The 15,800-nt window shown below is 45.3% G+C and overlaps 1 protein-coding gene across 3 annotated transcripts in view; it reads right to left on the bottom strand.

The window, feature by feature from the left end:
- Positions 1-810: 810 nt before the first annotated feature.
- ANAPC4 (anaphase promoting complex subunit 4) overlaps positions 811-15,800 on the bottom strand; it is a 38,577-nt gene continuing 23,587 nt past the window's right edge. For all 3 annotated transcript variants that reach the window (XM_077934433.1, XM_028743459.2, XM_028743460.2), the window contains 10 exons: positions 14,108-14,201; positions 12,946-13,043; positions 11,319-11,380; positions 10,148-10,186; positions 9,959-10,060; positions 9,663-9,740; positions 7,646-7,816; positions 5,074-5,197; positions 2,903-3,146; positions 811-1,033 (listed from right to left, as the gene is read on the bottom strand). In XM_077934433.1, coding sequence (XP_077790559.1) covers positions 2,931-3,146; positions 5,074-5,197; positions 7,646-7,816; positions 9,663-9,740; positions 9,959-10,060; positions 10,148-10,186; positions 11,319-11,380; positions 12,946-13,043; positions 14,108-14,201 — 984 coding nt within the window. In that variant the 3' untranslated portion in view covers positions 811-1,033; positions 2,903-2,930. The remainder of the gene's footprint in view (positions 1,034-2,902; positions 3,147-5,073; positions 5,198-7,645; positions 7,817-9,662; positions 9,741-9,958; positions 10,061-10,147; positions 10,187-11,318; positions 11,381-12,945; positions 13,044-14,107; positions 14,202-15,800) is intronic.

The raw sequence follows: 15,800 nt of genomic DNA, 5'->3' as shown, positions 1-15,800 counted from the left end.
GTAAAGAGAGCCAGCGTGGTGTAGTGGTTAAGAGCGGTATTGATACTGAGTTTACCAGCCACGTTGTCTTCCAGGATTCTCCATTCTCTCTTTCCCATTGTTTCCTCCCATCAGTAAGTCACCATTCTGTACCCACTGAGCATGCTCAGTCTTCATGGGACTATTTGTGGGTTTGGTAGTCAAGTGTGCCAGTGTGGTGTAGCGGTTAAGAGTGGTGGACTCGTAATCTGGTGAACCGGGTTCACTTCCCTGCTCCTCCACATGCAGCTGCTGGGTGACCTTGGGCTAGTCACACTTCTCTGAAGTCTCTCAGCCCCACTCACCTCACAGAGTGTTTGTTGTGGGGGAGGAATGGAAAGGTGAATGTTAGCCGCTTTGAGACTCCTTAGGGTAGTGATAAAGCGGGATATCAAATTCAAACTCCACTTCTTCTTCTTAAAACACTTTTTGCAACAGGCAAACATTTCATTGTTTTATAGATTTTTGTTCCACATTTGAAAGCTTTTAAAAAAACCACCCACCTTAGGCTATAAATTAGATTTGGAAAACACCTAGACCAGTGGTTCCCAACTTTTGGCCATGCCCCAGCTAAGCATCTCTAAAATCCTGATACCCACCCCCCTGTGTGACATATAATTCTTATTATTCAAACAGTGAACTCCTATTCACATGGAGAAAGCCTAAAAGGCCATTAACCTGGCTTCCAATTGCCCCCCTAAAAAATCAAATGTGCCCCACGCTGGGAACCACAGACCTAAACTACAAATTAGTAAAACGTGGAATCGAAAGCACAAACCGCAACACCGTCACTACAGAAAAAATATCACTGTTTAATTTACCATCCATTAGAAATACAGAAAACGCCAAGTTTAAAGCCCATTTCTCATGTTGCAGTGGGACTGGAAGGGAAGCATTAGAACCATAACACTGTCTTAAGTTTAAAGGGTAGATATGTGTTTGCAGGATGAACTGGCTGCAGTTGCGGGTGTTTCTTCCAGCACTTATTCAGGCAACTCAGAAGCAAGAAGGAGCACTGCAAAAAGAAAGGAAGAGTCAGGGATGCTTCCATACCCACAAAAGCCTTTTATAAACTACCATATTTTTCGCCCTATAGGGCGCACCGGCCCATAAGGCGCACTTATTTTATTTGGGGGGGGGAGAATAAAGGGGGGGGATTTATTTCTTCCCCAAGCCCCAAAGAGCAAAGAAGCCATGACAGTGAGCGGGATGTCTTGGCTTCGTTTTTAGCCTCGGGGCTGGGGGTCCGGGAGCGATGGCGAGGTTGCGCTCACCCTCACTATCGCTCCCGGAGCTTGCTGCTATCCGAGAGCCCGGGGAGCACGGGGCTGTAGCCCGCTGCGCACCCCGGGCTTAGGGCAGCTATCCGCAAGCCTGCAGCGCCCGGCAGGAACTCCCGCCGGGCGCCGCAGGCTTGCGGATAGCTGCCCTAAGCCTGGGGTGCACAGTGCCGCGCTCCCCGGGCTTCGGGCTGCAGGCAGCTATCCGCAAGCCTTCGGAGGCCACGGGAGTTCCCGCCGGGCTCCGCAGGCTTGCGGATAGCTTCCTGAAGCCTGCATTCGCCCCATAGGACGCACACACATTTCGCCTTCGTTTTTGGAGGGGGGAAAGTGTGTCCTATAGGGCGAAAAATACGGTAGTCTGGGAGAATAAAGCCACACTCCTCCTTTTTCTCTCCAACATGTAAGAGCCAGGACAGAAACACTGGCCATCAAATAGGTCAGGGAACTGAGTTTGTGCATGAGATCTGCCTGCATTTCAGGCCCTCCCAGCTCCCTTTTCCTCTTCCTGGAGTGGAGAAGTGGTTTCGTGTCACATCCCTACTGGTGCTTATGGTCTGTTTTCTCCTAAACGAAGCATAATCGGGGGTGCTAATCCAGCCATTCGGTGGTTTCTTCCCCTGCTCCAGGAAGGGAAGATCAAAATTAGGCTTAAGACACAAGCACCAGCATGCAGCTCCTGTACAAGCTACCGTATTTTTCGCTCTATAGGACACACCCGACCATAGGACGCACCTTGTTTTAGAGGAGGGAGAACAAGAAAAAAAATTCTCCCCCTCTCTGCCCAGCGCCCCTTCAGCGAAGCGGCAGGAGGCGCCACACAGAGAGGGGGAGAATTCCCCCCCCCTTGTTCTCCCCCTCTAAAACAAGGTGCCGTTCAAGGTGCGTTCAGTCGCCTTCAGGCGGCTACCTTGGAAGCCTGGAGAGCGCGAGGGGTCCGTGCGCACCGACCCCTCTCGCTCTCCAGGCTTCAGTGAAGGCAACCCTTCACTGTTCCTTTCGACCTGCTCTTTGGGGCTGGCGGAGGGAAGCCCACCACCAGCCCCGAAGAGCAGGTCGGGTAGCAGCGGAAAGGCGTGCAGCCTTCCCGCTACTCCGCGAGCTTCTCGGGGCTACCGGTGAAGCCCGGGTCCCACCCCCCCCAGCCCCAAAGAGCAAAGAAGCTAAGACAGCGAGCAGAACGCATCCCACTCACTGTCTTGGCTTCTGCCATAGCCGCACGCAACCTCTCCAGCTAGGGGAGGCTGAGCACGGCTATGGCTTCTTTAGCCCCGCGCACCCTCTCCGGCAGGGAGAGGCTGCACGCAGCTATGGCAATACCCCCACCTCCCGCAAAAGCCCACAGGAGCCGCTTTTCTATGAGGAGGGGAAAGGCACTGACTGGCTGCGTCAGTCCCTTCTCCCTCCTGAGGAAAAGCCCGCAAGAGCCGCGCGGAGCTTGTGTGAGGCTTTGGGGGGCTTTTCCTGCCTGCCTCCCCCCTGCATTCGCTCCATAGGACGCAAACACATTTCCCCTTCATTTTTGGAGGGGGGAAAGGGCGTCCTATAGAGCGAAACATACGGTAATTCCCCTAAGAATGGTTTATGGCCAGCGTTTCGCCCACCTGCAGCCAGGGAACCGGGAGATTTGTCTCACGCATTGAGACTCGATTCCTGTTCTCCTGTTTCATCTGCTAATTCAGCAGAGCCAGCAAGGACGCTCTCTTCCTGGTTGCTCGTAGACGGGCGGGGCTCCTCTTCGCCCGCGCTTGCCTGGGGGACCATTTCTTCCTCTTCCTCCTCCTCCGCCTCTCCATCATCTTCCACGTCCATTTCAAACACTCGGATGTGCCGGAGGTTCGAACTTAGCTAAGGGAACATTTTAAAGATAGGTCTTATTTTACTGATCCGATAGCTGCCTTTATGGGCCAAGCCCATCCAAGGCAGCGACAAAAATATAAACGTTCAAAACATAGTACAACATATAGTACAATATTGTTTCGGGGTTTCAAAGTGTTGGTGCTGACCTTTAAAGCCCTAAACGGCCTCAACCCAGTATACCTGAAGGAGCATCTCCAACTCCATCGTCCAGCCCAGACACTGAGATCCAGCTCCGAGGGCCTTCTGGCGGTTCCCTCGCTGCGAGAAGCAAAGCTACAGGGAACCAGGCAGAGGGCCTTCTCAGTAGTGGCACCCGCCCTGTGGAACGCCCTCCCACCAGATGTCAAAGAGAACAACTACCAGACTTTTAGAAGACATCTGAAGGCAGCCCTGTTTAGGGAAGCTTTTAATGGTTGATGCATTACTGTATTTTAATATTTAGTTGGAAGTCGCCCAGAGTGGCTGGGGAAGCCCAGCCAGATGGGCGGGGTATAAATGATAAATTATTATTATTATTATTACTTAGCTGAGATCTTTAAAGCTAAATCTAAAGTTGCCTGATTTATTCATTGGTGATTATCTACTGTATATGTTTATCTATTATATGTACAAGTATTATATTATTATATGTATTATATGTATATTGTATATGATTATCTATTGTATATTGTATATGATTATATATTGTATGTGTTTGGATTATCAATGTATTTGGATGACTTTGGATGATTTTATGACTTTACTGTTTTAACTTATGCCTATAAAGGCTAGAAAAGAAGGCTATTAAAGGCTAATAAAGGCTATTTTCTCTTAATAAAGGCTATTAAAAGAAAATATGTTAAATATTTTGAATAATTGATATACAAATGATTGGCAGACAGGGAAGTGAAAGTTTCTTTTATCTTTTAATCTGTTTTTTTCTTTTTCCTTTTCTCTTTCTTTGTTTTTTATGATTGTTATTTTCTGATATTGCTCTATTAATGTAATTTACATAAAATAAGTTACCTACATATAAGTGGCGGTCAGAAGGGAGGGGTGCGTGAGGGAGGCAGGCAAGAGTGGGTTTTTCTCAGGCTGTGAGACTGAGGAAAATTCCCAGGTGGGAGCTGGGAAGACTCACTCCTTTGCATGTGGACCGAAGATTAGGGTAGAATTAGAATAGAGGGATATATACACAGTGGTACCTCGGTTTTCAAACTGTTCCAGAAGACCGTTTGAAAACCGAGGTGCAAAGGGCAGTCTGCAATTTCAATGGGGAAAATTGGGGAAAAACTCAGTGGAAGCTTCTGAAAAGCATTCGAAAACGGAAGCAATTACTTCTGGGTTTTCGGCGTTCAAAAACCGAAACATTTGGCTTCAGAGATGCTCGAAAACTGAGGTACCACTGTATATAATTATGTGTTTATATCTATTGTCTATTTCTCCTCTCTTTTCTTCCTTCCTCTGCCTTCCTCTCTTTTCTTTTGTCGTTTCTCTTTCTTCCTTTTCATTTCATTTGTTCTTGATATAATTTTATTGTGTTGTGAAAACTGTAACAATTTCTGATTAAAAAATGTAGTACAATGATCATAAAACGTCAAAATCAAAGAAATACAATACATCACTTCAACCGTACATAAAAAGCATTTGCAGAGCAATAGCCAATAAATTTTGTTCTCACTGCAGGAGAATACTGTTCCTGTACCAATAGAGAGGATAACTGAACTAATTTTACTTTATAGGTTAACGCTCTTGATTGCTGAAGAAGTCGTCCAATATCTTCACTCACGACCCCATAAAAACAAGGACTGCAGTCCTATACAAAATGACTTGAGAACGACTCCCAGTCAACACAGTGGTGCTTATTACTGGTTAAACATACAACGAACCATCCTGTCAACGGGTCAAATGCAAAATCTGTCCATGGGATACTCACCACACAGGAAACTTTTCGGATGCCATTTACAGCAACATACTGGGCTTTCATGTTCTCCAACACCCTCCACTGACCCTCGATGGTGACAGACTGTGTAGGAATGTCCTCACATTGCATATCCAATCTAGTTAAGACCAGCGAAGAAAGATGCTAAGACTACAAATTCCTTTTTAACTCCAAATGGAAATTTGAGACTTCACTCCATGCATCCCCAACCTTCGGCCCTCCAGATGTTTTGGCCTACAACTCCCATGATCCCTAGCTAACAGGACCAGTGGCCAGGGATGATGGGAATTGTAGTCCAAAACATCTGGAGGGCTGAAGGTTGGGGATGCCTGCTTTAGTGCATGACCTAGATTTCATCACATACCGTATTTTTCGCTCTATAAGACGCACCAGACCATAAGACGCACCTAGTTTTTGGAAGAGGAAAACAAGGAAAAAACAATTCTGAAACCCAGAAGTCAGGAAAGCAAGAAGGATTGCTGTGCAGTGATATCGCTTGCTGTCCTGGCTTATGGGATAGCCGCCGAACCCTCTCCCGGGCAGTGGGATGAAGGCTCCCCTGCCCGGGAGAGGCTGAGCAGCTAAGCTCAGTCGCGCGCAGCCTCTCCTGGGCAAGGGGAGCCTTCATCCCCTGCCCGGGAGGGGCTGCGCACAGCTAAGGCTCCCCCAAGAGCCGCACTCCCTTTAAAGAGCGACCGGAGCCCTTCTCCCCCCTCGGGGAAAAGCCCCCAAGAGCCACACACATGCTCCACGCGGCTCTTTAAAGGGAGCGCTGAGCAGAGCCTCCCGCCTGCATTCGCTCCAGAAGACACACACATTTCCCCTTACTTTTTAGGAGGGGGAAAGTGCGTCTTATAGAGCGAAAAATACGGTACATCTTTGTCACTGAATTTCCTCCTCTGCCATTTTTGCCCAAACCACCTCTTAAGACTCTGATTTCTCTGCATGCTTTTGAAAGAAGCTGAAAATAAAATGTAAGGGGAAACAATATACTAATGGATGAGAAATAGGCCCAGAGTTCCAACAGGGCAGCTTAATGTAACAGCAGTTATCATTTATACAGTGCTTAGAATATTCAAAGTGAAATGAACCTCAGTTCTATCTTTTTACAATGACCGGGTAAGTTAGGCCGGTACGTATTTTACGTTCTCATGAATGCTCAGCTAATTCTTACACAGTTGCCAAATCTCTCAACGCTGCTGGCAGGAGAGTGCAAATGTTGCAGAATTATGCATGCACACATCGCCAGCTTTATTTTATAATTTTATAATTAATTTTATAATGAATGATTTTAGAGTGTTTGTTTGTGCTGTACTTTTGTATTTTTTTATTGTTGTTAGCCGCCCTGAGCCCGGCTTCGGCTGGGGAGGGCGGGATATAAAAAAAATTTATTATTAGTATTTATTTTCAGCGCATGTTCAGCTCTAAATCTCAGGTTTCGCAAAATTGTCTACCTGAGACAATGGGGCAGCCATCCAACTAAGACATTCCATCAACACAAGAATTTCCGCTTGTGCAACAGAAATCTTCCCCCTTCTCCCCATGTGTGTCTCACAACCTCTCCAAATCTGCTCCAGAGTGCTGGGGGTGGGGGAACCCAGAATAGAGGGTACATGGGGAGAAAGTTCTGTTGCGCTAATGAAAATCCTTGCACCAACGGAATGAGTTACTTGGATATTGCCCCAATAGTGCAAGTTACCGTACTTTTCCGTGTACAGTGGTACCTCGGGTTACATACGCTTCAGGTTACAGACACTTCAGGTTACAGACTCCGCTAACCCAGAAATAGTACCTCAGGTTAAGAACTTTGCTTCAGGATGAGAACAGAAATCGTGCTCTGCCGGCGTGGCAGCAGCAGGAGGCCCCATTAGCTAAAGCGGTGCTTCAGGTTAAGAAGAGTTTCAGGTTAAGAACGGACCTCCGGAACGAATTAAGTACTTAACCCGAGGTCCCACTGTATAAGACTAGGTTTTTTAACATTAAAATTATGTGAAAAACTGTGGGTCGTCTTATACACAGTGCGATCTCCCCCCAATTTTCTTAAATTCAAGTCCCTAAAAATAGGAGGCGTCTTATACATGGGGGCTTCTTATACACAGAAAAATACAGTATGTACAAGGAAGCTGCTTAAAGAACTACCTACAAGGGCATTTAGGAAAGTTAGAGCCACGCTTGACCTAAGAGGAACAACATTTTGCCATTTACAGTAGTACCTCAGGTTACATATGCTTCAGGTTACACACTCCGCTAACCCAGAAACAGTGCTTCAGGTTAAGAACTTTGCTTCAGGATAAGAACAGAAATCGCGCAGCGGCGGCGCAGCAGCAGCAGGAGGCCCCATTAGCTAAAGTGGTGCTTCAGGTTAAGAAGAGTTTCAGGTTAAGAACGGACCTCCGGAACGAATTAAGTACTTAACCCGAGGTACCACTGTACTTGGGAATGCGCAGTTTCAGTTCAGCCGTTTCTAATAGCCTGCATCCTTCTTAACGCTTGGTTACCAAAAGAAAAGGAGGCACTGGAAATGGAGCAAAAGGATTAAGATAAAATCTGGAAGTCCAATCCGTACCTTTGAGCGGAATTCCAGCTGAATTCCAAACCCCGGTTTTCCTCGGTATATACGGATGACAATGGCAACTGGGCCAAAATCCTCTCCTTTCCCTCTTGCTCTGAGTTCTCCGCAAGGATTACCGTGATCGTTTCGTCGTCGTAGAAATGGGCATCGAGGCAACTGTAACAACTATAAGCAAGATAAGGCGAAAGAATTCTATTTGTGGTCAAGGAAGTGATGCACACTATGGCGTTTGCCTCCTAGGATGGGTCATAAGGAAAGGGTTAAAATAGGTGTGATGTGATTGGCCAGTGAGAATGCAAGGGGGGAATAAAAGTTAGAGTGGGAGGTTTTGAAAGTCAGTTGAGTTGAGGTTTGGGAGTTGAAGAAGGAAGAGGGAGGTTTAGGTGTGGGTTGGTAGAGTTGTATTGTGAGAGAGTGAGAGGAATTGTTAGGTGGAGTCAGATAGATAGTTGGAATAATCAGTTTCGAGTTGTTAGGAACTAAGAATAAGAAACTGCCAAGTAAAATTAACTGTAACCATAAGTTTGCTCCTGCATTTAAAAATAAACTTGATTATTTGTTTATGTTAACAACTGACTGGACTCCGTGTGTCCCCGTGAGATACGGGGTGGTGGCAGCGGAAAAAGCAATCACAGTGGCGGCACGGGGTCAATAGACCGTCAAATGTCCGGGGGCCCTGTGTGTGATCGCCACACACACCAAGAAAACCATTCAGTGCGGAAATGTATTTTGCTGCAATACCGCAAAGCCCTCCTGCTGTTTTACTGGATATTTTGCTATAGCATCATGATCTCCGGCCACCACAAGCCAGAGACTGCGGTTTGTTTCGCCTCCAACAACCCACTTTCTGTAGCCAAGGGGAGAAGTGGGATAGTTCAGGAAGTACAGCAGGAGCCTCTTAATCTCAGGGCTGTGGGTTCGAATCCCGTGTTGGGCAAAAGATTCCTGCGTCGCAGAGATTTGGACTAGATCACCCTCGGGGTTCCTTTCAACTCTACAGTTCCAGGATTCGATGGTTCTTGTGGCTTATGTGACACAATTTAGGTAACATTAAGTCAAGGATTGTGGTTTGTTTCCTCCCACTGCTAGGGAAGAAGAGCAAAGCATGTGCGGTTCGCCTATTTATGGTAAGTCACTGCTTATGACTAACTATGGCCAATGGTCAATGTGGCCTACATCAGAACAAACGTTTGCAAGCAGCTCAGAACAAAACATTGATCATTCCCTAAAATCTTGCCATCCTTCTTTTCTAGAATCAAGGGGCTTCCTATGCCTAATCAAGTTACACTGGTAACTTGGTTCTCAAACGCCTTGGTTCTCAAATGCTTTGGTTCTCAAACGCTTTTGGTTCTCAAACTCCGAAAACCCAGAAGTATTCCGGTTTCTGAACGATTTTTGGAAGCCGAACGTCCGATGCGGTTGTCAGCAATTGTTTCTGGGGTGCCTGCACCAATCAGAAACTGCACCTTGGTTTTCAAACATTTCAGAAGTCAAACGGACTTCCAGAATTAAGTTTGGTGTTTTTGCTATTTATTTTGAATTTTTGGTTTTGAGGCTTTTGGGGTTAATTTGTTTTTGTGACTGTGTGGAACCCAGCTCAGCTACTGATTTGACTGTGGAAATGGATAAAAGCCCCCTATCCAAACAATGACTATCATCAGTGCAAGGAAGAAAAAAATTAAATTTTCATTTTTATCATCTACAATACTGTCTTATTTATTTTATAGTACAGTACATTGATTATTGCTTTCATTTTATGGATGAATGGTCTCGTTAGATAGTAAAATTCATGTTAAATTGCTGTTTTAGGGGTTGTTTTTAAAAGTCTGGAACGGATTAATTCGTTTTGCATTACTTCCTATGGGAAAGCGCGCCTTGGCTTTGGAACGTTTTGGTTTTGGAATGGACTTCTGGAACGAATTAAGTTTGAGAACCAAGGTACCACTGCATAATTTGGTGACGTTACTATCTGGCTAGCTTTTGAAAGTTAGGCATTTTTAGATATACCAACCTTGTTCCTGAATTTTCATTAATACTGCTGTTTAGAAAATTTCCAAAATCAACAGCGAGTAGCCCATTATCAGCAGACCTAAGATGGAAAAAATTACCATATGAACCAAATCTTTGGCATTTTACACAGACATTACATGATATGTGAAAATGCACAGCTAAATCAATCAATGAAATTGTTATCTAGGCCTGTGTTATGCAATGAAAGTGGCTTTGCAGAACTACATCTAGATGTAAGCAAAAAAATTAAAACAAATCCACCGGAAAGCTTAAAATATACCTTTTACTCCATCATACCTTGAAGTGTCTGTATGCCTCCTCAATATGTATATTTTAGAAATGGAGCTTTCTAACATCGTGAACAAAACGTAATGCAAATTGGATGATTTATCATTCCACCTGCAATGATAATTTGAATACCCGTAAGTAAAAAATAAACCGTAACAGATGGTGAATAGATTGTAGAAAAAATAGTTTCATGCTCACAAAAAGGGCAACTTGAAGAGCTGAGATGTTGGATCCTCACTAAAGTGGAAAAGAAAGAAGAACATGAGAACAATATTTATTATTTAATTCCGAGGGCAGTGTACAACACTAAAAACGTATTTTACATAGCATGATATGCAAATCCTATATGCGAATAGCAGATTCATTCTCAGAGTACGTCCTCATGTGAGCAGCATCGGCAAGAGGGAAGTATTAGGTCAACACAATTCAAAGTGTTGGTGCTGACCTTTAAAGCCCTAAACGGCCTTGGTCCAGTATACCTAAAGGAGCGTCTCCACCTCCAACGTTCTTCCCGGACGCTGAGATCCAGCACCAAGGGCCTTCTGGCGGTTCCCTCACTGTGAGAAGCCAAGTTACAGGGAACCAGGCAGAGGGCCTTCTCGGTAGTGGCACCCACCCTGTGGAACACCCTCCCACCAGATGTCAAAGAGAAAAACAACTTCCAGACTTTTAGAAGATCTGAAGGCAGCCCTCTTTAGGGAAGCTTTTAATGTTTAATAGGTTATTGTATTTTAGTGTTTTGTTGGAAGCCACCCAGAGTGGCTAGGGAAACCCAGCCAGATGGGCGGGGAATAGATGATGATGATAATAATAATAATAATAATAATAATAATAATAATGACAATAATAATACCAAAAACAATTTTAAAAACTTCAGAAAAATATTGAATAATAATAATAATAATAATAATAAGAGTTTGAATTTGATATCCCGTTTTATCACTACCTGAAGGAGTCTCAAAGCGGCTAACAATCTCCTTTCCCTTCCTCCCTGACAACAAACACTCTATGAGGTGAGTGGGGCTGAGAGACTTCAAAGAAGTGCGACTAGTCCAAGGTCACCCAGCAGCTGCATGTGGAGGAGCAGGGAAGCGAACCCGGTTCACCAGATTACGAGTCTACCGCTCTTAATCACTACACCACACTGGCACACTTGACTACCAAACCCACAAATAGTCCCATGAAGACTGAGCATGCTCAGTGGGTACAGAATGGTGACTTACTGATGGGAGGAAACAATAGGAAAGAGAGAATGGAGAATCCTGGAAGACAACGTGGCTGGTAAACTCAGAAGCAATACTCCAGCACTTCCAACATTTTGTTCTAAGTCAAACTGGGGAAAAGCTATTCCTTATTGCAAAAGCCCTACCTTTTGGATGCTTTGTACAAAGGCATACAAAACGCTTCATGCACGGATTTTCCAACCACATCCTAGAGAGAAGGACGAAAAGCATTAAAGCAGTTGGGAGAAATTACCGTATTTTTCGCTCTATAGGACGCACTTTTTCCCCTCCAAAAATGAAGGGGAAATGTATGTATGTCCTACGGAGCGAATGCAGGCTCCTTGGCTTCAGCGATAGCAACGCGAAGCCTCCAAAGCACAGAGGGAGAGCTCCCCCCGCGTTCCAGAGGCTTCGTGTTGCTTTCGCTGAAGCCACCTGAAGCCCCCGGAGCGCAGGGAACTCCCACTGCGCTCTGGGGGCTTCAGGCAGCTATCCGCAAGCCTTCGGAGCGCAGCAGGAGTTCCAGCTGTGCTCCAAAGGCTTGCGGATAGCCGTCTGAAGCCTGGAGAGCGAGAGGGGTCGGTGCACACCAATCCCTCTTGCTCTCCAGGCTTCACTTTGCTGGAGAGGTGCTGCACAGCTTTCCCTCTGCGCAGCGCCCCTTCAGCAAAGCGGGAGGAGAAATGGAAGGGGCTCCGCTTCTCCTGCCACTTTGCTGAAGGGTCGCTGAGCAGAGAGGGGGAGAATTTTTTTCCCCCTGTTCTCCCCCTCCTATGGTCCGGTGCATCCTATGGTCCGGTGCGTCCTATAGAGCGAAAAATACATTAGTCGCAGCAACACACCCACCGATACGGAAAGAGCAAATTTGGCCCAGGACTGTGAATGCAAGAGTAGATAGAACCCATGTATGTTTTAAGCCCTGTGAGATTATTATTCTAGCATTCAAAACAAACACAGCGGAAGCTGACTGCCCACAGGACACAATCTAGGTAACAACAACAAGAAAGGAGGTTTCAAGTTTATGCAATGCTGTGAATTCTAGTGGTTTTGCTATCTGAATCTCGTCCTTCTTTCGCATGCATAAAAAGAATGGAAATCTTAAGGCCAGATCCAGCTGCTGTTTGCCTAAATGCTGGCAACAGTCCTGGGCATACTATTATTCTTATTTACCACCCTTCATCACAAGATCTCAGGATGGTTCGCAGGAAAAAAATATGAGGTAAAAACACAAGTAAAGAGTCAAAACAGAAGCAACAAAACAATAAACCCCCCCTCCCACAAGCACATTTAAATGGCTGTAGAGTATTGATCAGCCTTATGGAAAAAAATACAAATACAAAATGATATATAACAATTAATAACAATTTAAAACCACCCCACTCCAAATAACCAACACCCACCCAAGTTAAAACCATTAAGCCATAATCTGTGGAGGACTTAACATTATTGCTCTATAATTCTGGGCCATGAAGAAGAGACTTCAGACTCTCTTACTTAAAATGCAGGATGCTATTATTAATAATGATTTCATTTCTATACTGCTTTTTATTTTTAGGGGGAGGGAATCTATTAATGCTACAAATCTGGGAGTTTGAACCCCAGCGAGTCTACTTAGCAGGAAACAGGGCGTGGGCAAGCCATCACCTGCAACTTTGGCATTTCGGCCAACGGATTCCGCAGAGGGCAACTTCATTCTTGCAACCTGCTTTTAAAAACAGATGAGAACGGCGTTGCTTGCCGAAACTCAAACCCGACCAACGACCGAATACTTACAGCCGGCTTTTGTAGGCACTGGTCGATAATTCCCTCCATCCGCCTTTTGACAAAATGCAAGGACTTCTGAGGGTAGTATGGAAACAGCAACGGGCTTTCTGGAAATAAAGAGGCCAATTAATTACGCTTGGATGAAGTTAGATGGACCTGTGAACAGAAACGCTGTTTCCCCAATTCACTCCTATTAAGGCAAACATTGCCAACAAAGGTCTGTATAGTTAAAGCTACGGTTTTCCCAGCAGTGATGTATGGAAGTGAGAGCTGGACCATAAAGAAGGCTGATCGCCGAAGAATTGATGCTTTTGAATTATGGTGCTGGAGGAGACTCTTGAGAGTCCCATGGACTGCAAGAAGATCAAACCGATCCATTCTTAGGGAAATCAGCCCTGAGTGCTCACTGTGAAAACAGGATGTCAAAAACTGGGTTCTGAAAGGAAAATATTTTGGTACAGCATACTTCTTAGGGTTGTGTCTGTGCTAGATACATCCAACTGGTGGAAATGAAATTCACATTCAAATGTCACAATTTCATCTAAAGAAATCAGTTATTGGTGAAAAAGCAACCTAAGATTATATTACAGAGACTGAATGAAATGTTTAAATGGAAGGACTGGGTGATTTAGTTTGGCAGTTCCACCTCAACTGCCTTCCCCTTTTGAACAAACACACTTGCTAAGAACAATAGTAAAGGTAAAGGTAAAGGTATCCCTGCCCATACGGGCCAGTCTTGACAGATTCTAGGGTTGTGCGCCCATCTCACTCTATAGGCCAGGGGCCAGCGCTGTCCGCAGACACTTCCGGGTCACGTGGCCAGCGTGACATCGCTGCTCTGGTGAGCCAGAGCCGCACACGGAAGGCCGTTTACCTTCCCGCTAGTAAGCGGTCCCGATTTATCTACTTGCACCCGGGGGTGCTTTCGAACTGCTAGGTTGGCAGGTGCTGGGACCGAGCGACGGGAGCGCACCCCGCCGCGGGGATTCGAACCGCCGACCTTTCGATCGGCAAGCCCTAGGCGCTGAGGCTTTTACCCACAGCGCCACCCGCGTCCCTGCTAAGAACAACACATATTGCTAAATCTATACTGTGCCATATTAAACAACTGTACTTCAATGCTTGCAGCCTCATCATCTTCAGCTCATCGGGTAATAAGAGAATGAAGTACCTTTGAGATGGTTGCTATTTTGGAGGAAGTTAAACCACTGGTTTCCTTCTGTGTTAGGTGGGGACACGAGGTCATCGTCCTCATCTTTCAAATACTGGAGAGCAAGACAAGACAAGTTTATATCTCAACGATGCTGGGAAAATATGACCAGACCTTCCGATTTCAAATAGATAAGCTACTAAAGAAAGTTTTGTGACCTTTTTCTTAGAATGTGTTTTATTTTCCAGTAATCAGTTTACTCAAAATAACCTGTTATCTTAGTTTATCAGAGATGGTTATAAACCTTTGCTCTATGAAACTATCATCTACAACTAGACTCTCGTGATTGTGAGGAGTTACCGTATTTTTTGCTCTATAAAGACGCACCAGACCACAAGACGCACCTAGTTTTTGGAGGAGGAAAACAAGAAAAAAATATTCTGAATCTCAGAAGCCAGAACAGCAAGAGGGATCGCTGCGCAGTGAAAGCAGCAATCCCTCTTGCTGTTCTGACTTCTGGGATAGCTGCACAGCCTGCATTCGCTCCATAAGACACACACACATTTCCCCTTACTTTTTAGGAGGGAAAAAGTGAGTCTTATAGAGCAAAATATATGGTAATTAAATGAGCAATTTGTTCACTCTCCTTCATGAAGAATCCAGAGTAAATGGAAGTGCTTGTGTATAATTATGTATTCCTTAACTTTGACATAGTAAATGCTTTTTTAAACAGTTTTTGGGGACTACTGTTCTCTCAAAACAACTTTTTAATTTACCAAGGGATTTACAGAGAAATTCTGCAAGTGTCTACTCTGAAGTAAGCCTCACTGAGTTCAATGACACATACTTTTGAGAAGTCATTTATAGAATGTCACTGTAAATCTTTCGGAGAAAAGAATAACTCTCCCTCCCTCCTGCTTGCTACTTTTCCCTGCAACTTGAACCCTCATCTTTGCAGCTGCTCAGAGGCTGAGCTGTTAAAAAAACCTTCAGGGGACATAAAATGTCTTCTGTTCTTAAGACTTTTGGCAATCCCAATGTTTTCTTCAAATCTGTTAAGGCAGAAATTCTAAGCATAAAAAGGTAAAGGGACCCCTGACCATTAGGTCCAGCCCTGGCCAACTCTGGGGTTGCGGTGCTCATCTCACTTTATTGGCCGAGGGAGCCAGCGTACAGCTTCCGGGTAATGTGGCCGGCATGACTAAGCCGCTTCTGGCAAACCAGAGCAGCGCACAGAAACGCCGTTTACCTTCCCGCCGGAGCGGTACCTATTTATCTACTTGCACTTTGACGTGCTTTCGGACTGCTAGGTTGGCAGGAGCAGGGACCGAACAACGGGAGCTCACCCCGTCGTGGGGATTCGTACCGCCAACCTTCTGATCGGCAAGTCCTAGGCTCTGTGGTTTAACCCACAGCGCCATCCACGTCCCAATTCTAAGCATACTTGCTAGGAAATAAACTCCTCCAAAGTCAACGAGATCTTTCCCCCTGAGCAAATCAAGTAGGATGGAATGACCAATCCTTTGCAATGTGGTACATCTTCTGCGAATGCTATCTGGGGAGATCTGGGTCTGCTATTAAGCTATTGGCAAGCCCAGATCTCTTTTGTTAATCTTTTACACTCTTCTGCAAGAGGGTGACTCATGAGATCACTTCTGTGATGCAAGGCAAAGGTCAGAAATGGAACCCCCCCCCCCGAGTTCCTGCACATCTA

Source organism: Podarcis muralis, chromosome 9 (assembly GCF_964188315.1).
Source record: "Podarcis muralis chromosome 9, rPodMur119.hap1.1, whole genome shotgun sequence".
Taxonomy (NCBI): Eukaryota; Metazoa; Chordata; class Lepidosauria; order Squamata; family Lacertidae; genus Podarcis; species Podarcis muralis.
The sequence above is the reverse complement of the archived record's forward strand: the minus strand, read 5'-3'. Positions and strand labels throughout refer to the sequence as shown.